The 25,775-nt window shown below is 40.6% G+C and overlaps 2 protein-coding genes across 3 annotated transcripts in view; one reads left to right on the top strand and one right to left on the bottom strand.

Moving 5' to 3' along the window:
* si:ch211-121a2.4 (transmembrane protein 205) overlaps positions 1-25,775 on the bottom strand; it is a 47,221-nt gene that overhangs the window by 19,434 nt on the left and 2,012 nt on the right. The gene's annotated exons all lie outside the window — the stretch shown is intronic.
* pigb (phosphatidylinositol glycan anchor biosynthesis, class B) lies at positions 400-25,089 on the top strand. Of its 2 annotated transcripts, none has more exons than XM_067990052.1 (12): positions 400-643; positions 4,025-4,122; positions 7,724-7,837; positions 9,079-9,183; positions 10,721-10,851; positions 12,863-13,003; positions 15,974-16,025; positions 16,672-16,883; positions 18,910-18,974; positions 19,563-19,779; positions 21,864-22,044; positions 22,876-25,089. In XM_067990052.1, exons 1-12 carry the CDS (start codon positions 520-522, stop codon positions 22,990-22,992), a joined length of 1,557 nt encoding a protein of 518 aa, XP_067846153.1. In that variant the 5' UTR covers positions 400-519; the 3' UTR covers positions 22,993-25,089. The 2 variants fall into 2 exon arrangements, with proteins under 2 accessions (XP_067846153.1, XP_067846152.1); XM_067990051.1 differs by having other exon boundaries at positions 401-643; positions 3,983-4,122.

Genomic DNA, 25,775 nt, shown 5'->3' with positions numbered 1-25,775 from the left:
GCGCATGCGTTGCGGAAAGCGGGCATCATGGGATTTGTAGTCTTTCAGGCCAGATACGTCAGAAAAGAGCGTCGGCGGTTTTAAAAAAAAACCAAACCAAAGAAAGAATTCTTACGCTTATGTTTAACCGTGCAGCCCAGTGGGAAAGCAGGCGACTAATGTCCAGCCCTGAGATATAATCAGCCTGCGGTGGGGGGGGGACGGGGCATAGGATGGGAGAGCTGTCGCCCTGGTAACCGGCCCCCTCTCGGGTTGGAAGGAGCCTCATCCAGTGGGACCTGAGATACCCGTGGCCCAGTCGGGGAGCCCGACCGGCACCGTGCCGCTGATTTCCCGAATGTTATTTTTAAAATGTGAGGAGCGGGCGGGCAGGCGGGCTGGCTGACTGACTGGTGCCGCCCACCCACCGGGCCTAGTTTGCAGGAACTCTGCGCGCAGGGGGATGACGTGGCGGGAGAGGAAGCTGGCTGAAGAGGGAGTGGATGGAGCGCTGAGCCCGAGTGGAGGGCAGGCGGCAGGATGGAGAAACTCAGGAACAGTCTCTTTAGGGACAGACATTCCGCGGCTTCACAAACTGTCAGGCTGAGAAAGAGAAAATCGACGCTGTACAGCAAAGAGCGCTCCAGCACGGAGCAGGGTGCAGGTACAGGATGGGCAGCCAGCTTAGTGTCTTCTCGCCACTGCTCTGTGCAAATGTATTTGCAATTCATCTCGCTGCATTCTGTTTATAAAAGCCCTTGGAAGAGCCCCGTTCTCTTGAAATATTTCCCAGCTGCCGACTCATTGAACAATATCCCGTGCGTTAGTCTAAAGTGTCTATGAACAACGTTGCGTACAGTTCAAGTACAGCCGTATCATTTGAAAAAGTGGCAGGCTTTAATTCGAATTGAAAGAGCTTGATGCACCCTCTGGACGGGGAATGTTTTTGTTAGCTAATAGTTCCGTAGCATACTCATAAGTCAGTCGATCCTACCTACCTCTTCCGATCAGCTGGAGTGAAGTTTTTCCAATGGGTCGCAGGATCCCAAAGGTCACCATTCGGCCCATTGCGCCTGGATAGTAGCCTGGTGGGAGTCAGTGGCGGGGAATCATCAATTTAAAATTGTCAAAGGGAGCGAGGAGAGAGTTTAGGAGAAATCCCTTTATGCAGAGGGTTGTTGGAGAATGGACTGCTTTGCCACAGAAAGTGGTAGAGTTTAAGGGGAAATTGGAAGAATATTTGAGGCACAGGAAGATACAGAGCAATGGGATGAGAGCAGGGCAGTGTGAATGGAATAAAAACAGAGAATGCTGGAAACACTCAGCAGGTCAGGCAACATCTGTGGCGAGGCAGAGTTAACGTTTCAGGTCAATGACCTTTCATCGGGCCAGATCGGATTAGTTTTGGGTAAGAGCCAACACAAATGCAATGGGCCGAATGTAACAGTACATTATTTCTGTTACTGTGTACGAGTAAATGTTTTCTGCAGTGATAGCATTGCTTTTCTTTGGATAGCTGACATTTCAGAAGTTAGATGAAGGGATCGCCTACACAAAAATGTTTGCCAACCACGGCTGTCCACTATACATTTCTAGGAGAAATAAGGAGTTGTGAAGGGTTTTGATAGAGTAGATAGGGAAAAACTGTTTCCACTGGCAGGACGGTTGCCAACCAGAGGACACAGATTTAAGATAATTGGCAAAAGAGCCAGAGGGAGATGAGGAGAAATGTTTTTACGCAGCGAATTGTTATAATCTGGAATGCACTGCCTGAAAGGGTGGTGGAAGCAGATTCAATAGTAACTTTCTAGAGGGAACTGGATATATAATTGAAAAGGAAAAATTTGCATGGCTATGGGGACAAGCTGACAAATCCCCTGGACCTGATGGCCTACATAATGAGGGCTTTAAAAAGGTGGCTGCAAAGATAGTGAATGCATTGGTTTTGATCTTCCAGAATTCCTTAGATGGGAAGGTAGTAAATGTAACCCCGCTATTCAAGAAAGGAGGGAGAGAAAACAGGGCACTATAAGCCAGTTAGCCTGACATCAGTTGTTGGGAAAATGCTAGAATCTATTATTAAGGAAGTGGTAATGAAGGGGAAATTGTTTTTGACAAATCTATTAGAGTTTTTTGAGGGTGCAACTAGTAGGGTAAATAAGGGGGAACCAGTGTTTGTAGCGTATTTGGATTTTCAAAATGCATTTGATAAGGTGCCACACAAGAGGTTGTTGCACAGGATTAGGGCTCCTGGGACTGGGGGTAATATATTAGCATGGATTGAGGATTGGTTAACGGACAGAAAACAGAGTAGGAATAAATTGGTCATTTTTGGGTTGGCAGGTTGTAACTAGTGGGGTGCTGCAAGGATCAGTGCTGAGGCCTCAGCTGTTTACAATATATATTGATGACTTAGATGAGGGGACCGAGTGTGATGTATACAAGTTTGCTGATGATACAAAGCTAGGAGGGAAAATAAACTGAGGAGGCTGCAAAGGGATATGGACAAGTTAAGTGAGTGGGCAAGAAGGTGGCAGATGGAGTATAATGTGGGGAAATGTGAAATTATCCACTTTGATAGGAAGAATATAAAAACAGAATATTTTTTTTAGAAGTGAGAGACTGAGAAATGTTGATATTCAGAGGGATTTGGGTGTCCTTGTACACGAATCACAAAGTTAAAATGCAGGTACAGCAAGCAATTAGGAAGGCAAATGGTGTGTTAGCCTTTATTTCAAGGGGGTTGGAGTATAAGAGTAAGGACGTCTTGCTGCAATTGTATAGGGCTCTGGTGAGATGACATCTGGAGTACTGTGTACAGTTTTGGTCTCCTTATCTAAGGAAGGATATAGTTGCCTTAGAGGGGGTGCAATAAAGGTTCCCTAGATTGCTTCCTAGGATGAGAGAGTTGTCCTATGAGAAGAGATTGAGTATAATGGGTCTATACTGTCTGGAGTTTAGAAGAATGCGAGGTTGAAATGTATAAAATTCTTAGAGGGCTTGACTGGATAGATGCTGAGAAGCTGTTTCCCCTGGCTGGAGAGTTCAGAACTAGGAGGCATAGTCTCAAGATAAGGGGTCAGCCATTTAGGACTGAGATGAGGAGAAATTTCTTCACTCAGTGTGGTGAATATTTGGAATTCTGTACCCCAGATGGCGCTGGATGCTCAGTCGTTGAGTATATGCAAGACTGAGATCGATGGATTTTTGGACACAAAGGGAATCAAGGAATATGGGGATAGGGCGGGAAAGTGGAGTTGAGGTAGAAGATCAGCCATGATCTTATTGAATGGCGGAGCTGGCTGGAGGCGCCTTATGGCCAACTCCTGCTCCTATTTCTTATGTTCTGAGAACAGGGAAGTGTGACTAATTGGATAGCTCTTTCAAAGAGGCACGATGGGCTGAATGGCCTCCTTCTGTGCTGTATGTGTCTATGGTTCTATGAGTTTGGCAAGATAGGCAAGGGTGTTAGTTCGCTTGAAATAAATCCAAGTAAAAAGTTGGCAGACACTTGTTTTAAAAAATGGTTTACAATGGCTCCAGAATTTGACCAAAACATGCTGTTGCTCATAACAGGAATCAGATATACCAAGTAAATTCTCTAATCACCCCAGTGTGTTCTCTCCACTGATTTAGGTGCGGAGATTGTATACAGGACTTTATAGAATAGGGTGTTTTGGAGAGCAAGACGATGTTCATTATCTAGTGAATATTTAGCATGCATACTATTTACTTATGGAACATGATTTTCTTTAAGAATAAAAATTGAATCGCGCATATTTTTGTGGAAAGTGCTTCATTGGATAACATTTCTCTATACAAGTACTCATGTGAGATTATAAGTTTTTTTTCCCCAAGGTGTAACATTTATTCTATGAAAAATTTCTAAGGTGACCCCCCCCCCCCCCCCCCCCCGCCTCAGAAAAATACAACTGGTATTTGGATCCATCAAAATATTTTACTGCTTCAATAATGCTGTAATTTTTCTGTTTTTTTAATCCAGGATTATTAGGTTCAAACACCTATTTAATTATGTTCACTGTAGCTTTGAGGACGGTGAACTGCATTCTGGTCCAGACGAGCTTTGTTCCTGATGAGTATTGGCAGTCACTCGAAGTTGCACACAACATGGTCTTCAAATATCCTTTGGGCTTTCAAATAAGTTTAAGGTATTACATTTTGGTTGGAAAAATAAGGAGGCCACATACTCCTTGGAAAATAAGAGTCTAAATGGGGTAAAGGAGCAGGGGGATCTGGAGGTACAGATACGCAAATCACTAAAAGTAGCGTTGCAGATTAATAAGACCATTAAAAAAAGCAAACAAATAACTAGGGTTCATTTCTATAGGGATAGAATTGAAAAGCAGAGAAGTTATTTTAAACTTGTATAGAATCATTGAAAATTTACGGCACAGAAGGAGGCCATTCGGCCCATCGTGTCTGCGCCAGCTGAGAAACAAGCCACCCAGCCTAATTCCACTTTCCCGCATTTGGTCCGTAGCCCTACAGGTCATGGCTCTTCAGGTACACATCCAGGTATTTTTTAAATGAGTTGAGGGCTTCTGCCTCCACCACCCTCTTAGGCAGTGAGTTCCAGACCCCCACCATCCTCTGGGTGAAAAATCTTTTCCTCATTTCCACTCTAATCCTTCTACCAATTTTAAATCTATGCCCCCTGGTTATTGACCCCTCCGCTAAGGGAAGAGGTTCTTCCTACCCATTGTATCTAGGCCCCTCATAATTTTGTATACCTCAATCAAATCACCCCTCAGCCTCCTCTATTCCAAGGAAAAAAACCCCAGCCTATCCAATCTGTTGTCATAGCTAAAATTCTCCAGTCCTGGCAACATGCTCGTAAATCTCCTCTGCAGCCTCTCTAGTGCAATTACATCCTTCCTGTAATGTGACCAGAACTGTGCTTAGTACTCAAGCTGTGGCCTAACGAGTGTTTTATACAGTTCCAGGGTAACATCCCTGCTTTTATATACTATGCCTCAGCTAAAAATGGAAAGCATTCCATTTGCCTTCTTAACTACCTTATCTAGCTGTCCTGCTACCTTCAGGGATTTGTGGACGTGCACTCCAAGGTCCCTCACTTCCTCTACACCTCTCAGTATCCTCCCATTTATTGTGTATTCCCTTGCCTTGTTTGCTCTCCCCAAATGCATCACCTCACACTTCTCCGGATTGAACTCAATTTGCCATTTTTCTGCCCATTTGACCAGTCCATTGATATCTTCCTGCAGTCTATAGCTTTCCTCCTCACTATCAACCACACGGTCTATCTTTGTGTCATCCGTAAATTTCATATATTTCGTATAGAATCTTGGTTAGACCACACTTGGAGCACTGTGAACAGTTCTGGTCTCCATATTATAAAAAGGATATAGAGGCACTGGAGAAGGTGCAAAAAAGATTTACTAGGATGATACTAGAAATGAGAGGTTATACTTATCAGGAAAGGCTAAGCAGGCTGAGACTTGTTTCTCTAGAAAAGAGAAGACTGAGGGGTGACCTGATAAAGGTCTTTAAGATTATGAAAGGCTTTAATAGGGTAGAGAAGCTGTTTCCACTTTTGGGGTAGACTAGAACTAGGGGCCATAAATATAAGGTAGTCACTAATAAATCCAATGGGGAATTCAGGAGAAACGTCTTTACCCAGTGAGTGGTTAAAATGTGGAACTTGCTACTACAAGGAGTCGTTGAGGTGACAGGCATAGATGGATTTAAGGGGAAGCTATATAAACACATGAGGGAGAAAGAAATAGAAGGATACGCTGATGGGGTTAGATGAAGTAGGGAGGGCGGAGGCTCGTGTGGAGCATAAACATCAGCATGGACCTGTTGGGCCAAATGGCCTGTTTCTGTGCTGTGCATTTAATGTAATTCTGTGTAAATTTTACATGTAAATTATACATGCGCATTGTAAGAATTGTAACTTTAAGATCAGTCTATTGGAATTCACAGATGTGCCAATCTTTTGGACATCACAGATCTCGTATAACTTTTAATCCTGGTCAGGTTGCATTTTTGATTATTTATGACAGTAGAGTGGAATGGAATTGGGATATATGGGGTCATTACATGCTCCTGACCAATGAGACCTAATGTTACAATATTTGTTTTACAGTAACCTTGACTTAAAAAGGCTGCTGAGTTCCTGAAATTACTTTTTTTTTAAATGTGGTTTTATATTCTTCTCTATCACACACAAAAAAGCTTATGGAGTGATGGTTTACACATTTGCAGCTGTGATTCTGCATGCAGTGAATTGCATATTTCAGACCAATCTGGGGAATTAAGGGGAAGCCGACCTGGCACGTGCGTTTGTGCTCGCTCTTAGTGTTTGATGTCTACAAGACGTCTGATAGCAAGTCTTATGCCCATCCCCATGCAGCTTGGTCAGAAAATGGTCCACAAAATCTAATGAGGGAAGAGGGAAAAATACTAAAAATTAGTAGGTAGTACAAGGCAAATATGAATGAAGGTTTCCTTTTAATTACAGAAAGCAAGACATGAAAACCTTTGTGCGTGCTACAACTACACCTCAAATATGGCCTGACACTATATATATAATTTGTTGACTGGGATTGCCAAAATTAAATACAAATTGTACGAAATGAGGAAAGATTTTGGGATAGCTAGATATGTCAACCAGAATGTATTTCAGTACTGTAAAGGAAAAGTTAGTGTCACTTAGTCACTTGTAAACTTAAACACTGTCTCTGATAGATTGGCATTGTAAAATACAATTTTAATCATCTGTGTCTAAATTAATTGACACATAAAAATTCTCACCCATTTGCCACTGACCACAATGCACTGTACCCAGAGAGAGAGAAATGTGGCACTCTTTGTAAGGAAGTGCCAGGTTCCTGCTCAGTTAAAATTGTGAAGGAAGAACCTGGCCCAAAAATCTGTAATAATATTAAAAATCTCACATCAGTGTGCACTTCCATTATAAGCTCCAATGTGCACATTTATAATGGATACCATCTTGGTAAACTTTTAACACTATTATTACACCTTCCTGCCAATAGTAGTGCTGTAGCACCTCAGTTTTGAGTCTCCCAGCTCCTCAGTCTGCACTGCAAAGAAACCCCCAAACTCCAATTATCTCTGCTTCCCAAATTGCTATATGTGTTCCTATTTAACTATGAATAATAATATAAACTCAAAGTATTGTATAAAAATAAGGATAGAATACATGACTATAAAATGTGAACTGAATTATGTCTGTGCACTCTAATACATTTATCCCTTGCCGCCTGGCACATCCAGATAAACAAAAGAACCCCAGTTGCATTTTTTTGACCAAAGCTATTTGCATTGTTACATTGTCAATCTTCCTTGTTTTTTCTTCTAAAAACATTGCCAAAAGTTTGATAGTACAATCTACTATGAAGGAAGAGCAGGGCCTTAGCAAGTTGAGCGCGTAGAGGACCAAATGTCTCTCGGAAGGTCTGAAGTTGCTTCTGGGAATGAGGGATCGAGCAGCTGTGGAGTGGAGGGGCCAACCATGGGAAAAGATGGTGGGCAATATATATTATATCTTCTAGTAGATTGTTGTTAAACTCTTGCCTAGCAGGGATTAATCAGAAAACAGCTCACACCCAATCAGCTCACATTTTGGTGGTCACATGGTACTCCAGGATCAATCATGGTGCTAACAGCAGACAGATGGATGATTTTATTTATTTTTAAAACAAATAGTTAATATTATAACCTTAACATTCTCAAATATGGTTATTTAACCTGGGAATGGAAAGAGAGGCTGCGAGGCTACACTTACCCATTGTTCTTTGCAAGCTTTTATAAATTGTTGCAAATATTCAAGAAGGATACAGTTCAACTGCTGGTAAGGTACCAACTGTTTTTTAACTAATCAGCCTTGTCTCTTCAAAAATTGCACAGAAAATGAGGTTGATGTTTGTTAATTGAAATGCTAGGAAAGTTAGTGGCTACATTTTTGACTTTTGCTGGAAACCTCTGCTTGTCTGTTCATTGGTATGATGTGTAGTAAATGTATCTTGCAACAATGTCTGAAATAAAATACTGTAATTCTGGCAATTGGTTGATCCTTCTAACTAGCCAGAAGATGCTGAAAATAAAGGCCTTTAAGTTGTATTAAATATTTGATTTATTCCTTGTATGATTTTGTTTTTACCTCAATCTGCTGAAATTCACAGCCGCAGTGTGTTGTTGTGGGGAGGTGCTGACTTGAGGACAGCTGTTTCCCTCAGGATAATTTGTTAGAAGCGCTGCCACCAAACAACATTTGGATTTTTACCACAACTGGCCCAAGAGAATCAGAGATTGGACCCTGAAAACAGGCCTGGGCACAGAATTTTTTGGATTTGGTGAGATCAGATATGGGGTAATATCGTCTATCCCAATTTAAACCATTTTCCATATACACAAGCAGTTTTAAAAATTGGTGTCTTATGGATCCTGGGAATCTTTGTGTGCTGGAAATAGCTCTCAGCTTTTCTGCAGAATGTGTATAATTGGTTTTACCTTAGTCTAAGCTGGGGAAGAGAAAAGAAATAATAAGTACAGAGAAGAAAAAATATTAGTCATGTCTGCACAAGAGTTAAGATTTTTGCATTCTGTCCAATGCTTCTTTCTGTTCTGTTTTTACCCTCCTGTCTTTGTGCTGTGTGCATTGCTGCCTAGGCAAGTGAAATGACCTGCTCCCAGGCCTAATCTGGCTGCTGCAGGGTGCCGTTTGATTTCAGTTCTTCCTTTAGACTAACTTCTTATCCTCTGGTTGGCACCATGCTTTGACACATGAAGAATTAGAACTCGATGTGATGAATTTATAGTCTCAGAGCCACAACTTGCATTGTGTTATGTAGGATGCTGAAGAATTGAATCAATTCAGATTATATAGAAAATGTTCTGATTGTACAGATACATATTCATATAAAAAATGTGAGCTTCACATCCCTGTCTGTACTTTTGTTAGCAGTAATGGTGCAAGAGGGGGTAGTTCTTTCGCTGTGGCCGGGTTGGCGTCACTGAGCAACGATTTACATTTGCAATCTGCCCAACAACTTAAACTTGCTGTCAATGAACCTGCCATAATTGTTTTTGCAGATCTGGGTTCCTCGACTAGTCCAGTCTTTTCTGGCAGCACTGGCAGATGTAAAACTATACTCTATCATAAAAAAACAGGAGAACGCAGAGATTGCAAAATGGGTGGTAAGCAGATTGCTTTTTTCTTTTTTTTTATTGGTGCGATATGGAAATTTTCCAAGGTTTTTGACTCTGCTTCAAGTCTTTCTCAATTTAAGGGAGAGACTCAAAAGTGAGTGAAGCACATGGAAGAATTATCATGCAATAAGCACCGAAGGCATGATACAGTTAGTATCTGTAGTATTCAGCACACCAATAGACTTTATAATGTGCGCACATATAAGATAAGTTGGAATCATTGTCTACTTGGACACTTGTTTTTCTGACAAATTGACAAATTATTGCAACAACTTATAACAAGAGTGAACTGGAACATTCTTCTGTGAGTGAAGCTAGTTTTAACTCCTTAAGTACTATGAACATTAAAGAAGCCAAACTAAATCTTAGACAAAAATGTTATGTGATCTTTAGAAGTGTGAATACAAGTTAAAGGAATTAGGTAAGGGGGACACATTTTTTAATATAAAAATAACTGCACTCCATAAAGAAAATATTTGTTTCGTTAAGCACGACTCTCAGTCAGCCATGGCTCAGTGGTAGCAATCTTGCCTCTAAGTCAAAAGGTTGTGGGTTCAAGTCCCACTCCAGAGATTTGAGCACAAAATCTAGGCTGACACTTCAGTGCAGCATCGGGGGAGTGCTGCACTGTCAGAGGTGCCGTCTTTCAGGTGAGACGTTAAATGTCCTCTTGAGGGGGCCCCAATTGCCATGGCGTTATTTTGAAGTGTTCTCCCCAGTGTCCTGGCCAATATTTATTCCTCAACCAACAAACATTAAAAAAAATAGATTATCTGGTCATTATCACCTTGCTGTGTGCATATTGGCTGCTGCATTTCCTCCATTACAACAGTGACTACACTTCAGAAGTACTTAATTGGCTGTAAAGTGCTTTGAGACGCCCTGAGGTCATGAAAGGCGCTATATGAATGCAAGTCTCTTTCTTTCTTTCTTTCCACCCCAAGTTTATTGTCCTTCAAAGTCTGATCTTTAAGTCCAGCTCCACAGCAGTTGGTCCACCCCAATTTGTCTATTCCTCCAAGCACTAGCCTCCAAGACCTCAAAGGCTCCATTTTAGAGACATCGAACCTATTTTTTTTATAAGGTGATTACAATCTAGATATAGTGGAAAGTTCTCTATTTAACAGGATAATTACTGTCATGAATTGTATTTGTTGCAATGGTCTAAGAAATCAAAAAGGAGAAAAAAGACATTGACACCACAGATCTTGGTTACCACACTCTGTGCTGTGGTAAGAATCCTATTGTAGTATCATTTTGTCTATTTCACAACTGTGCAGGTCTAATTTAGTTTTGTGTGTCAGATGCATGGACTGCACCATCTAAGGACGGTAATGGAGAATGAAGTTGCAACACTGTGCATTCAAAGCTTCAACTTCTAAAATAGGGATTTGTTGCCCTTAACTGTACAACAAAAACTATTTTGTGTTTAGAAAATTATTTTATGTGAACTTAATGAGTATCCATACCAATTCATTTGATGAGACTGTTTTTTTTAAAAAATGTTCTCTTTATTTTCTTCCAGTATTTCTCCCAACTGTGTTCCTGGTTCACGTGGTATTGCAGTACCCGGACTATTACGAATAGTATGGAAGCTGTTCTAACCAGCTTTATACTTTATTACTATCCTTTTCAGGGTACAAAGACTGGAAGTAGGTCAGGAAAATGTTTGCTAATTCTACACCTGTTTCTAAATGCTATTATATAATTTAGCATAGGATGTAAGATTAGCCTGATTAGCAGTATAGCCTGATCTCCGATCTACTTTCATGGCAAGCCATTGAACAGAGTGCTTTTCCATAGAGAAAGTAGGAGGCAGATTCACTTCCTAACTTTTTTTTAAAAGAGTGACATTGTCCGCTGCTAGTGAAAATATCACCTGCGTGCTCTTTCCTCAAAAGCACATTTTGTGGACAGGACAGAATGAAGAATTTATATAAGATAGAAAAAAAAACTTCAATTTAAAAAAAATACAAACATTGAGAGGGAATTGCGCTGAACTAACAGTTTGTTGTTAATCAAATATTCTTGAGTAAGCAGCTTGTTTACACTGACTATTTCTGTTTTGGAAGCTAGCCAGTATGGAAGACCATGTCCCTGTGACTCATTTGTTCTGAGCATTTTGGATAATCAGAAATATATTGGGAACATGAAGGTGAAAAGGTATAATCATTGTTGATCTCTTTTGGGTGGGTCCATATAGACAGGCATATTGCAGTTTTTTTTGCAATGTGTGAGGACCATTAATTGGCAAACATGGTATGTGTGATTTGAAAAGTCTTGAAAGAACAATTTGAATGTTTCATCACGTGATGTGATATTCACCTGAAATTTCTGCGGGGTTCTCCGGCGGGAGATTGATGGAACTCTGAAGAAATGGCGTAAAAGCTAAAATTGGCCATTCACACTGTTTCTGCCAATCTTCTCTCAAAATTACAGGTAGGAGATCAAAAGGACCCTATGGAAATTCAGGCCTTTGTATTTAATGAAGACTCATGAAGTTTAAAGCCATTGCAAACTCTGTGGAGGGAGTGGTAATTTTACTCCCATGAATGATTTAGTTTTCCTCCAATGCTTTCTTTCCACCCCCTCACATCATGTTCTTGCAGCTTCATGGTCTAAATTTGTTTAGTTGATATTGCAGTGCATGGACATCTCTACAGACACTCTTCACTACATTCTCATAACCTACTGAATTGCTTACTTGAGTTTGGTTTGAGGATAGGACCTTCACCCCACCCCACCAGCATTTTTCTGTGTTTTTTTTCTCTCCAGACAACACCAGGTGGTTACACTCTGTGGATTAAATGAATGTGCGCAGGTCAATCTGGATACGGATTTGAGTTTGGCCTCTTAGGGAAGAGTCCCACTCCCTAGCATTGTTGTTTCTACTATCTAGGGAGATAATTTATTTAGCCTTTTTTGGGTTGGAGGTTAAGGAGTTTTTTTCTCCTGAGGTTTTACCAGTGATTATTCTCCCTCCTCAGGAGGCTAAATAAAAACCCCTTGAAAAATTGTTTTTTTTTTGTTCCATGCTTTTTTTTGAGACTGCACAAAGTATTGTACCCTTTGTGAGAGGATGTGTCTATGGTAATGCCCATGGAATAAGTTATTGCAGAGTGATTATTTTTCTCAATGTCAGAGTTGTTTGTAGTTCTCAGTAAACAAAACTTGCTCATCTAGGTCTTGGAGTGAGGGATAATTAATGTCCTCTGCATTTGCTTGAGCTTTATTTATAATTTGCCTACTGTTAAAAGATTATAGTGCATTACTTGATATTCTGTGGATTTTTGTTTTTAGAATGCAATCTCTCTGTGCTAAAATCTCTGTATCTGTGGGAGGATGGGGGGATAGAGGAAAAGGAAAGAGAGAAATTAATACAGTGTGCTATTTCTGCCAGCCTGTTGTCTCTGAAGTAGAAAGGAAGGTGGTGGGAAATTGGAAAAAGACAGGGAAAATGGTGGGAAATTGGAAATGTCATTGAAGAGTAGAGCTCAACTAGGAGGACATGACACTTCGAAGAGACAGAAACTGAATCACATTAATAGGGAAGGAATATCTGATAGCAAAAAATGGGACAAGTTAAAAGAAGCGCTGTTTACTTTTGTGATAACACTTAAGGGCAGCTTTAAGCAGATCTGATTGTGTTATTTATTTCTATCTGCAGTTCGAAATATCTGGCTCTGACCGCGTTTGCAGTTGTTGTGCGCCCCACCGCTGTCATCCTTTGGCTGCCTCTGCTATTTTCTCATTTCTGGCAGGAACTGAAGAAACTGGATCTACTGTTGCACAAATGTCTACCAGTTGGGTATGTACAAGAGTGTGGGGAGGGGGGAGGGGGGAGGTGGGAGGGGGAGGAGTTTGCTCCATATCAGTCCAGACAGCAACAATTTCAGACAAACCAATTTAAGAGCAGATTCTGTCATTTTGGCTGTTGAATACTATTTGCAATCTGCAACTAAATTACTTCACTGTAGATAGTCCTGCATTTGTATTTCATGTCAAGATCAGAGTTTGTTCTGGAACACAAAGGAGCAAAAATTAAAACATTGATTTTCTAACTATAAATTATTAGTTGTAAAATTCCAAGTTGGGAACAGCTGACTACGCAAGATGACTTTGCTGTCTACTCTTGGAAAGTACATGAAAAGGAGGGGGAAAGGCAGGACTATGGCATTAACAAGAACAGTAAGCAATTCCTCGCCAATATTTCAAATTGTTTGTGTCATGTATATATTCATAATATATTCAAGGCTAAGATGGATAGATTTTTGGACTCTAGGGTGAATCAAGGGATATAGGGATTGGGCAGGAAAGTGGAGTTGAGGTCGAAGATCAGTTGTGATCTGATTGAATGGCGGAGCAGGCTCGAGGGGCCATACGGCCTACTCCTGCTCCTATTTCTTATGTTCATATTGAGGACTGTACCTCCTGCCTGAACACCCAGTTGGGACTTGACTCCCAGATAACCCTGGCATGAGCAGGGATTTCATTTTGGACTTGATGGAATAAATACTTGAAGGGAAAAAATTTGAAGGGCTACGAGGATAGGGCGGGGGAGTGGGAATAGCTGGATTGCTCTTGCAGAGAGCTGGCACGGACTCGACGGGCCGATTGGCCTGCTTCTGTGCTGTAACCATTCTATGATTGTATCCATTGCACGGGTATGCTTAGGATTCCAGCTCCTATCACCTATGTGGAACATAGGAACATAAGTAGGCCATTTAGCCCCTCGAGCCTGCCAATCTGAGTTTGTACCGGGCCTGTGAGCGAGCAAACACCAAGGTTCTCTGATGATGCACTAGAGGCCTTGGTGCAAAAGGTGGACAGAAGGAGGGGCATCCTATATCCACAGTGGGGCAAGAGGCCCTCCTGACATATGCTCCCAAGGCAGTAGGGGACAAGGTCAATGCCAGGAGCATAGCACCATAAACATGGATGTAGTGCAGGAAGAAATGCAATGATTTGACACGAGTGGTCAAAGTGAGTGAGGTCAACTGTCAGTGGCACCACTTACCAAATGCACCACATACCAACAAACTCTTTCAATCAGTACTCAACTCTTCCAGTCAGATGCTTCACTTCACCCTCGCACATTATCACTGTTGCAAGCCACACACCCACAACTCACAGGTCACACACAATGGCAGCTATTCAATCATGACAGCCACATCACCCAAACATCTTGCAGGAGAAGGTGGCGCATAACAGGAGGCATCAAGTGGCAGTGGCTCCATGGAACATGAACCTGCTGTCCTCTCTCAGGATGACCTCATTCCGGTCTCACTCTGCCAGTACCCTTGCTGTTGCCTGTCAGCTAGCCAGCCCACTCCCTGTAGAGTATTGAAACTTTATTAAAGGAACAGGAGTGGGCCATTTAGCCCCTCAAGCCTGTTCCGCCATTCAGTGAGATCATGTCCGATCTGTGACCTAACTCCATATACCCGCCTCGTAGCCCCATATCCCTTAATACCTTTTGTTAACCAAAAGGTATTATCAGTCTCAGATTTAAAATTAACAATTGAGCTAGCATCAACTGCCGTTTGCGGAAGAGAGTTCCAAATTTCTACCATCTTTTGCGTGTAGAAGTGTTTCCTAACTTCACTCCTTAAAGTCCTGGCTCTAATTTTTAGGCTATGCGCCCTAGTCCTAGACTCCACAACCAGCGGAAATAGTTTCTGTCTATCTACCCTATCAGTTCTCCTTAATATCTTGAAAACTTTGATCAAATCACCGCTTAATCTTCTAAATTCCAGGGAATACAGCCCTAGTTTGTGTAATCTCTCCTCATAATTTAACCCTTGGAGTCCAGGTATCATTCTACACTGTACTCCCTCCAATGCCAATATATCCATCCTAAGGTGTGGTGCCCAGAACTGAACACAGTACTCCAAGTGTGGTCTAACCAGGGCTTTGTATAGCTGTAGCATAATCTTTGCCCCCTTGTATTTTAGACCTCTAGATATAAAGTCCAGCATTCCATTAGCCTTTTTGATTATTTTCTGTACCTGTCCGTGACATTTTAATGATCTGTATACATAGACCCCTAAGTCTCTTTGGACCTCCACTGTTTTGAGCTTTTCACCATTTAGAAAGTACTCTGATCTATCCTTGCCTACATTAAAATCCATTTGCCACAGTTTTGCACATTCACTTAATCTATTACTAGCTCTCTGGATTGTCTCCAGTACTTTTTCAGAGAATCTGGGCCAGCTGTGCATTAGTCTCACTCCAAGAAGCTCCCTTGATCCCTGAGGAATCATTGTTTACAGAACTTGTGGCCAACTCCTCAGTAATTTTCCATGCACGAAGTAGAGAAAAACCTTAATGTAGGACCATGTCCCAGATCCTCCTGTAAAGGAGTCCGAAAAGCACATGTTGGCAGAAATCGTAGGATATAGAATCATGTCTCATTTTTCAGTGGAAATATCCCACTATTGGTTGTTTTGAGAAGGGGAAAGATGCAGAAGAGAAGCTGTTTACATCGTATGTTGTGTGCCATTCTTTGTTGGTGAGCAACTACTACTAGTCTTTTACCAATATTGTTCTTTTGCACAATTCTCAGCAGTTGGTTAAAGTGGCTAAAGGTGACTCATTCCTTCCTGGTGGCACAGCTAAGATCCTGAACTTGCATGGAGGAAATGTGTGTCCTACAACTCTGATGCTATGTGTTGGTGTGCCAGTCGTTTTCAAGATAAACCTAATAAATGTGTTTTTTTCTAAACGATGGAATTTCTTTTCCACTGGAATCTCTGTGAATATGCTGTTTGTTTTACAGATGCTTAACACTTGGGATTTCTCTGATCATTGACCGAATATTTTATGGTGAGGTAGGGTATTTTTTCTTATTTTTGACTGATTGATCTTTCAAAAGCTACTGTGCTGAAGCCACTGGTCTGGCCTACTTTGGAGCAAATTGTAATGCATCGAGGCAGGTTATTTTTAATAAATCTGGTGCCTGTTATTTTCAGCTTTATAGATTAAATTCTTTTTGCTTTATTTTTAAAAAAAATCTCGAATGGTTAAGTCTTGTGCGTCAACAGAGCAAACAGTTTACCTGCTCTGTACCTCTCCCAATAGTGCATTTACTATGGCTGCTGTTGGATAAGGATAATTGGGGAAGCGATTATTGTCCATTAGTTTCATTGATTAATTTATAAATGCTAACTATGTTAAGTTGTGTATCTATGTAAAATGGTGATTCTGTACCACTCATTTATTTTCCTACAGTTTGTGTCCTTTTTAAAAAAAAAAGTTTTATTAAACAAAATAAACATAAAGCTGTTTTGGATTCAGAAACTTACATAATAAAGAAGAAAATTCTGGGGCAGGGCTACCCAAGATATTTGCTGTTCATTCTCCCCTGTTGGTAATACCTATGTTCTTGTCTTGTTCCATTTATAACCCTGTAATGTAATTGTAATTAATCACCAATTTACATTTTGTTCCTGTCTGTTTTTGCTTTTTTTTCCACAGTGGGTCATGGTTCAATGGAATTTCCTCAGATTTAACGTGATTCAGAACATGGGATCATTCTACGGCTCACATTCATGGCACTGGTATTTCACTCAGGGATTTCCTGTTATCATGGGAACACATTTACCTTTCTTCATTCACGGATGTTTGTTGATGTCCAAGAAGTACAGAGTTTTACTAACAGCGGTGATATGGACCCTCGTGGTGTATAGGTGTGTACCACTCAGTTTGGGGCTCTCTGTAATCCTAATGGCTAGCTGGGATTGAAGACAGGATCAAAATCCTAAACATGGATTTGAAACTATTTCAATTTTGTGGTTTTACACATATTGAAGTCCTGAAATTAGATTCAGCCTTGTAACTCACTCCATGCTCTCTGATTCTTTTTTTTTGGCAACCATGTTCAATGGAGTTGCTGCTTTTGTAAGATACTCTTGACAGCTAAGAGCAGAACAATATGATCTTTACAAGAAGATATTAAAGGTGCCTGTCGTTGATGCAAGTTCATAGAATTCATTTTTAGTTGATTAGTGAAATCTTTATCCAGTTTAATAATTTATATTGGTGAAGCTGCATAACCTCACAAATATGCACTTTAATATTTATTACATTTTATAAGTTATTGTCCTATGCAAAAATTTATTCTAATCCTGTTTTATTCCTGTTTTAATGTAGTGCTGCAAACCAATAAGGTGTAAATCTCTCCCTTCTGATTTTGAGTTCTCCTCTCTTTTTCTCCACCCTCTATACTCTCTCAAATGGTTGTTTCCTGACCTGCGAACGTACAAAGTGGAAGCAAGGTTTGGCAACACAGAACCATGGAAGCTTATAGCACAGAAGGATTGAAGATGAGCAGAATCCTAATCATGGAATTTACAAACTATTTGACCCAAAGGGCTCAATTTTAAGTGAAAAATGGGTGGGTTGGGGGTGGAGGGTATTGAAAATTGCCACCATTTCAGACCCGCCTCCAACCCGCCCATTTCCAGTTTTCACCAGGGCAGGAAGAAGTGCGGGCAACCGACCCGCTCCCAGGAGGCGGGTCAGGCCTTAAAACTTTTCAAGGAGGCTTTGGGCCTCCATTTTTCTGAACTTTCCGATTTCAACCCCGGGGGCCGGGATTCCCCGGCCTTCTGTTTTGTGAAAGGAGGTGAGACGGCCCGAGACTAACAGGTAGGTGCCTAGAAAGGCACAGCTTGTGGGCCCGGAGGAGCAGGAGTGCTCCCCCCAGGCCCAACAAGCCTACCTGCATCGACCCCCCCCCCAACCCTCCCAACCGATCGCAGACCCCCGACTCCGATCCTTCCCACTCCCGATCCTCCCTCTCAACGATCGCGGACCCCTGTGATGACCCCCGATCCTGATTTACCCCCCCCCCCACCCCGTGACTGACCCCCAATCCCTCCCCCCATGACTCATGACCCCCGTGCTCCCCTCCATCCATACAAACAGACTTACCTGCAGAATTACCTGAACTTGTCCTCTCCCTGGCTGGTCTCCCGTCCAACTGTGACCAGCCTGTCAATCAGGCCGGTCAGTTGGGCGGGAAACCGACAAAAAAAATAAAAGATGTCCTTACGTCAAAATTGTAAGGACATCCGGGAAACCCGTACTAATGGGTTTCCCGTCCTCAATTTGACCCCCCTCCCTGCCCGCCCCCTTCCCGGCTCAGTTTTAAAATTGAGCCCAAAATGTCTGTGCCAGCTCTTTGCTGGAGCAACCCAGAACTAATCTTGCTGCCCTGCTGTCTTCCAGTAGCCCTGTATCCTCCTATTTCAAATGGTTATCTACTTTTCCCATAAAATATGCACTGTTCATAATGTAGAAGAATTTGTTGTTTTGGGAAGTAATGCAGAAATTTAGAATTGGGAGAAATAGAAGTACAAATTATGGGGTGACTAAATACTTGCTACATAAAGGTGGTAGTTATGAGGTAGCTTATTTTGATCTCTGCACCCCCATCTCATTCCCTGAGAGCAGACACACAAGCTGTTCTGTTTTGAAGCAGAGACTAGGAGGCGCATGAGTGGTTGAGTTGATTACCTCTTCCCCTTTGCTCACTGCCTTGCTCCATCTGGATGGTGTAGAGAGATTAACATTTGAGGAAATGTGTGCACAGCATGCTGATGCATTGACATGCAGCACTACGAGGTTTAGGCACATGTACACAGTACACTTTCAAATGTCATCTGTGGAATACCCGCTTTAAAACTTATATAGATATTTTCTTTATTACAGTTTCTTAAGTCACAAAGAATTCAGGTTTATTTATCCAGTAATGCCTTTCTGCATGGTGTTTTGTGGTAAGTATCCTCTTGATAATTCTACCTCATGTAAGAAACCCACTTGACTTGTGTAACTGTTACTGTTTAGATTTTAAAAGAAAAAATCATAAGTTAAAAGGTTTTCCACATGAAATGCTTGGCTTTGAAAAATGGAGAATGGATGAGCATTTTAAGATTCTTAAAAGGAGAAATGCATTCAAATTGATTATTTAAAAGATATAACATCTCATTGACTTCAGCCTGTTTATTTCCAGAGGCAGATTGTTGCCAGGTATTTTTGTAGCTCTCTCCTGTTGTGACATTATGAATGGGGTAGTGGTATATATGTTTTTATATTTTAACTTTGTTTCAACAAGCTCCTGAGTTACAATCTTAAACTATGCAATCTTTGACTGAAATATGAATGTAAATCTGGTAAAATGCATAATTTTTACAAAAGTATGCACTTCACTGGAATATATAGTTCAAATTATTTACTGGTCCATTATATTATTTACTCCTGTTTAAGTACAGAAAATGTTATAGGCTTTAGATTTTTTTTACATTTGTATTCACTTAAGTGGAATCATGTAATAAATATTTGGTTTTATTCCCTTTTTTGTATAGGCTACTCATTGGCTAATTTGAAAGCGTGGAAGAAGCCGGCAGTCTGTGTTCTGCTTTTTTCTAATCTTTGTCTAGCTCTGTATACTGGCTTAATTCACCAGCGCGGAACACTGGATGTGATGCAGCATGTTCAGCAACTCTGTAAGGACACTCTGCCGGGGAGAGAAGAGCCCTCCTTGTTCTTCCTGATGCCTTGCCATTCAACACCATTCTATAGGCACGTTAAGTATAGAGCAAAAACAGCTAATGTAGAAATGATGTGGAGATGCCGGTGATGGACTGGGGTTGACAATTGTAAACAATTTTACAACACCAAGTTATAGTCCAGCAATTTTATTTTAAATTCACAAGCTTTCGGAGATTTTCTCCTTCCTCAGGCAAATGTTTCAAGATCTTGAAACATTTGCCTGAGGAAGGAGAAAATCTCCGAAAGCTTGTGAATTTAAAATAAAATTGCTGGACTATAACTTGGTGTTGTAAAATTGTTTACAAATGTAGAAATGGGGTGAGACTACAGCTGTATGGGGTTTAAAACCAAAGCTTTGCAATATTGGGTGCCAGTGAGTTCAGCGTTGGAGGAAGTGACTCATTTTCCAGCAATGTCCGTGACATCTAAATACAAGTAAAAAGGTAACCTGGCAGCAAAGCTTCTGATTTGTTATGAAGGCACTGTATGTTCTTTCTGTATGGATGAACTGAGATGGGGGAATGGCTTTTCTCATAGTCACTATTTATTTAGTAAAGACTGATGGTAGAATGGGTCATAAGTTTGATATTTTTCCTCATGTCTTTAGTAAGTTCTCTATCATAGTACATGTGATCGAGTTCTCGTTCTAATTTTAGAATATTGGTAAATTCATCAATAATGCCCTCTGATAATTGCGAGAATTGTGTTACAGCTCAGGAGCAGCTGATCGTCTTGCCTACAATGAAATAGACATTATTTTTCCCCTTTTCCCCTCCCCCAAAGCCTATATCTTGCACTATTGTATGATAGAATCTATGAAATGAATGCTGATCTTCAGCAAATACAGTTGTGTAGTTTGTATGTTTTTAAAATTTTAAATGCAAATATTGTTGCAGAGTCAGTGTTAGCCTTGGCTCAGTGGTAGCACTCTTACCTCTGTGTCAGAATGTTGTGAGTTCAAGCCCCACTCCATAAATTTGAACACATAATCTAGGCTGACACATCAGTGCAGTGCTGAGGGAGTACTGCACTGCCTGAGAATACCGTCTTTCGGATGAGACATTGAACTGAGACCCTGTCTGCCCTCTCAGGTGGACTTACTATTCCAAGAGCAGGGGCGTTCTTATGTTCTGGCCAATGTTTATCCCTCAACCAACATCTCATGCTATTTGTGGGACCTTGCTAGTTGCAAGTTAGCTGCTGCATTTCCTTGCATTACAACAGTGACTACATTTCAAAAAATGTACTTCATTAGCTTTGAAATGCTTTGGAACGTCCTAAGGCCATGAATGAATGCAAGGTATGTAGTTCTTTCAATGCTATATTGGAAAATTGAATGGATGTATTGGAAATTATGTATGATCTGTAGTTCTCTGGCCATTAATCTAAATGACATTTTTAAGTAGCCAGTGATTTTTTTTTAATGGAAAGGTACTCAGTACCAGTATTTGTGTATAGTAAGGACGTTATTCTCTCTTTATCCACCACAATGTCATTCCCAGTGAAGAAAGTAAGCAAACTAGTGGACCTAATCCAGTAATAGAAGGTGCTCAAAGCATGCCTGGAGTGACTCACCTAGACTGTTAGCAATATTGATGCATTTGACCAGAGGAAAGGGAATGAAAAGGACATTAACTCTCCTACAAATGCATCTCCAGGCAGTTGACTGCAAATTGGGGGGTAACAGTCAAGGAAGTGGTGACAAGTCCAAATTGCATAACCTTCCAACGCAACTGCATCCCCCAAAGCAACGTTATCCAAAAAATACAGGAGAACTATCACATTTCAAAGAGAAAACGCAGACCTCCCTTTCATAATGTCTGGTCCTGCTTGATGCTTTGTAATTTTGAAAAACAAATCCCTAATGTGAAATACTTTATTATCCACTTCTTCATGGAAATGGAGAGAAAATTGGAGGGCTGCTTATAAGGGTATTGGCAGGGATCTGGGAGTAGGCCTCCGATCCATTCTCACAGCTGGAAAAGTCACTTGATGTGGGGAGACAAAAGAAGGCAGGCAAGGAGGAAATAATTAACAAAAAATACTTATTCTCAGTAATTGTGTGGTGCATGAAGCTTGCCTGTCTCGCTTAATTCTTTGTCATTTCTCCACAGCCATGTTCATTGCCCAGTGAAAATGCACTTTCTGGAATGTCCTCCAGACCTGACTGGAAATAATAGCTATATTGATGAAGCTGACTTATTTTTTGAGGAGCCACTTAAGTGGCTGAACATAAGATTTTCTGGTCAAACCTCCTTTCCTACTCACCTAGTATTTTATAATGTAATGGAACAGGTATGTATGTATATATTTTACTGTTTTATTTTTGTTCCCATACATTATTGGCCATCTGACTGATGGCAATTTGCTCCAAGGTTGCTGCCTGTGCCCCTGCTGATCTAGCTATGGAATGGCGTAGGTTGGCTTGACTACATTATTTGTTTTTCTCTTGCTTGCAGGCAGCACTTCCTAATAATGTTGGTGTTGGGTTATAATATTACAAATTGAAAGGCATGCATGCTAGGCCATTATAGAATCGTGCCAGCAGGATCCTTTTTGCACGATTCTTTATTTTTGGTGCTTTGAGTTGAGCAGCGGAGAATGGTTAGAAACAACTGAGTCTTGATGGTGTGAAGTGCCTCTTTTCATGGGATAACTGAGACTGATGTGGAAAATCACAGCCCCAAACACAGAATATTTCAGTTATAATTTTTTTTAAATTTGAGAATTGCTTTTTCTCTCCCTCCTTTGCTATTTAAATTGCAGCCTTGACTGATTAAAATGTGACTGTTCTCAATCAGGGTGAAATAGGTCACATTGACTGAGTGGCAGTAAATGTGACTGAGGGGAAAAATTTGCAGCATGGCCGGTCCTGTCCTGTCACCTAAAATAGGGGAGCATGGAAGTGGGGAAGTTAAGAGGAAATATTTTAAAAGAAAGCAAACTTTTTATATATTTCTTTGCTAGTAAATCTTCTCAAGTCAAACCAACCAGCATTAAAGAGTAACAATTTGAAAGTAGTTGTTGATGTTGACTGTTGACAGTAAATTTGAACAAATAGAGTTAAACCTGCTGCAGTTTTATGCATTCTTTTAACCTGGAGATTTTGTATCTTTCTCATCAAAGAAAATAGAACCATTCCTGATGACCAGAAACTATGTGAAAACTGCAATATTTTTTCACACTCATGTGCCAGAAGGCCAAGTAGGAAGCCACATTCACGTATATGAAAGAAAAAAATGATGGATGATCGATTATTTTTTTTTACACTTTAAACTTGTATGTAAATGTATCTACTATTCCAACTGCTTTATAAATATGTTCCCTCCCCTCTAAATCTGATGTCTTTATTTATGTGTTTCTGGACAATCGAGTTGATGCCCTATAGTGTCTGTGTAACTGTTAAATGAGAGGTATTGCAGGGAAAATGCCCTTTAAATTGCCTAAAATGTGTTCTCAAAATGAAGTTTCAGCTCAAAGTTTCAGCACACACTATGGAGTCAGTAGTTAAACTGAACGCTGGGAAAATTAACTTATTAAAGCCATGAAAATGTTTATTGGAACAGAACATTCCTTGCCAGTGATGAGACGGCCAATATTAGGACTGAGCTCAGGAATAGCTCGTTAGTGGGACATAAAAATGTCATGCATTATCTGGTCCTGTATAGGACCATTTGTTAAAGAAATGATTGAGAAATTAGAGGAGTGAAAATGGGACCTGGTATGTCTACCTTTCCATGCTTTATTAACTTTGTCATCTTCCAGGAACTTAGGTGTCTCTTAGAAATGATTGACACCATAAGAGGTGAACCCTTCTGCTACATGTGTCATCCAGATTGGCCAATTGAATAGAAAGAGGTTTCTCTTTGAATTTAAGATATATAAGCAGGTGCTTGGAACACCTCTCGCAGATTCTCTTTGCTAGTTAGAAGAAGATTCTCTGTCGTCTTCTGTAACAATCTTTACCTAGCAGATGTAGAATGGTACCTTTACAGGTACAAAGTATATTCAGGACAGAGAGTAAGAGGTTATAAAAGTCAGATTGTATGGCTACACCAGCCAATTATAGGCAGCGATAAGTATGATTCTTAATTGTACAAGTTGTCTGAAATCAAGGAAGGGGAGTTAAGCCAGCTTGCTCAGATACAGTTACTCGTTTCTAAGGTGGATTCAATTGGAACAGAGGATCCGAGTGGAACAGATAACCCTGCTAACATCAACTTGATATTCCAGTAGCTAATACTGAGAATCCCTACGTGGTCAGTTTTCGGTAAAATATTAAAATGCCTACGTGGCAAAGAAGCAGAATGCAAAATGGTTAGAAAGGGTTAATTAGTTAGTAACTGAGATTGATACAAGTGGCCTGGCCCTCCTGCTGGGCCATATGTTTGCTTAGTCAGCAGGCCTGCATTGTCTTATCAATGATAGGTCTTTGATGTGAGTCAAGGACTGGTCTGAATGTCTCCATGTTTATGGCAGATCAATATAGGGAACGAGCTTAGCCAAAGTTGAAAGACATTCCAGGTTGGGAGATAAGGAACAGAAGGAACAGGGAAGAACATTCCAAGTTGGAAGATGAGGAAGTTATCCCCTTTGATGTCTAACAGCAGCATGATCAGCACATGGACGATTTATGATTGGCCGGAAATAATGTAACCTCGCATGGCAACCTATGCCCGGCTTATGATTGGTGTTGACCCTCGTTAAGTATGTTCCAACCCTATTCATCTGTATAAAAACGTGTGGATTTCTGTATGTTTTTGTTCTTGCTCTGCCAGCATAGAGGGACTCTATCAGGAGTCCAAATCAATGCTGCAGACTAAGAACCCTGCTATTAAAGATGTGTTGGACTTTAAAATGTATTCGACTTCAGTTATTACTGAACCAGACTGAGGGGAAAGAATCCGGATCGTCAATACCGCCATCCCAGGGATATCCCAACTCGACCATACTGCTCATAAGAACGTGATTGAATAAGCTCTGGAAACACTGCTAACCACCAACACTTGGACTCTAATCTATTCAATAGCCTGGCTTTGCAATGATCTTAAATAGTCAGCTATCCAAGGAGTTAATCGTAAATTAATCTCACCAACTTGTAGTAGTCTCTGACGTTGGTCTCAACTATAATTTAAAATTCAGCAATCCAGTTAATGCTGAATCAGTGATAACTTAAGCTGTCTTTACAACCTCTTAGTTTTATAATTCATAAAGTAACTGTATTAATTATGTTCTTCCAATTGCTAGGTAACCCTGTTTATAACTATTTATATCTATTAATTTGCATACTCTGTTTAAATTTAAGTAGTGATAATTAGGATCTTGTACTCAATAAATAGTTGTTAGTGCACGACTCATTGTCTGATTTTTTTGATTTGGTAAGAAATCACTGTGTCTTGTGGGCATCCTAATTGGTGGCTGGTAAGATAAACTCACATTCAATCCGAACTGGGTGATGAGACAATTTGGCGACCCAAATTTAGGCATCATTCACTCCTAGACCTAAGCTGGGCAGTAAACCCCAGAAGGTTCCTTGGTGAGGAGTTAAGGCGAATGGGGCTTAATGATTCGTCTGGTTCATTGACATATTTGTCGGGATACCAAACCCAGAGTTCTTACAATATGAATTGACCAGTTGATCAGTTTTCACTTCCCTTACAGTGTCTTGTCTGTGTTCTCTATCTCTTTGTAGTGTCTGTTCACATCAGAAAAGGTGGACTGTGGGTTCGCAGTTCCCTATGTGGCATGTTTGCCTCTTATAGGGAAAGGTGAGGCTGTAAATCACTGAATTGAGCAAAGCATTTCCATAATTCTCGGAGCCAAAGACCAGATTTTTTTAATCCAGTATTGTCCTTTTGATAGAACTCGAGTCGAACATTACAAGGTAAACATTCATAAATGTGATGAATGTTGAAAATAATTAAGGTATCACTTTAAATCCAAATTGGAGCCTGCTCCCTGGTAGCATTAAGAAGTTTACTTTTGCTTTATTGTAATTGTCACACAACCCCTGGATAGGGTCTGAT

This window comes from Heptranchias perlo, chromosome 9 (assembly GCF_035084215.1).
Source record: "Heptranchias perlo isolate sHepPer1 chromosome 9, sHepPer1.hap1, whole genome shotgun sequence".
NCBI classification, from domain to species: domain Eukaryota; kingdom Metazoa; phylum Chordata; class Chondrichthyes; order Hexanchiformes; family Hexanchidae; genus Heptranchias; species Heptranchias perlo.
Note: the sequence above shows the minus strand (reverse complement) of the source record. Positions and strands in the feature narration are given on the sequence as shown.

Excerpts from the sequence above, each read along its gene's own strand:
- pigb (XM_067990051.1), top strand. The coding sequence starts at position 520 with ATGGAGAAACTCAGGAACAGTCTCTTTAGGGACAGACATTCCGCGGCT. Across the intron at positions 13,004-15,973 it reads CACAAATGTCTACCAGTTGG|ATGCTTAACACTTGGGATTT; the intron begins GTATGTACAAGA and ends TTTGTTTTACAG. Across the intron at positions 18,975-19,562 it reads TTTCTGCATGGTGTTTTGTG|GCTACTCATTGGCTAATTTG; the intron begins GTAAGTATCCTC and ends TTTTTTGTATAG.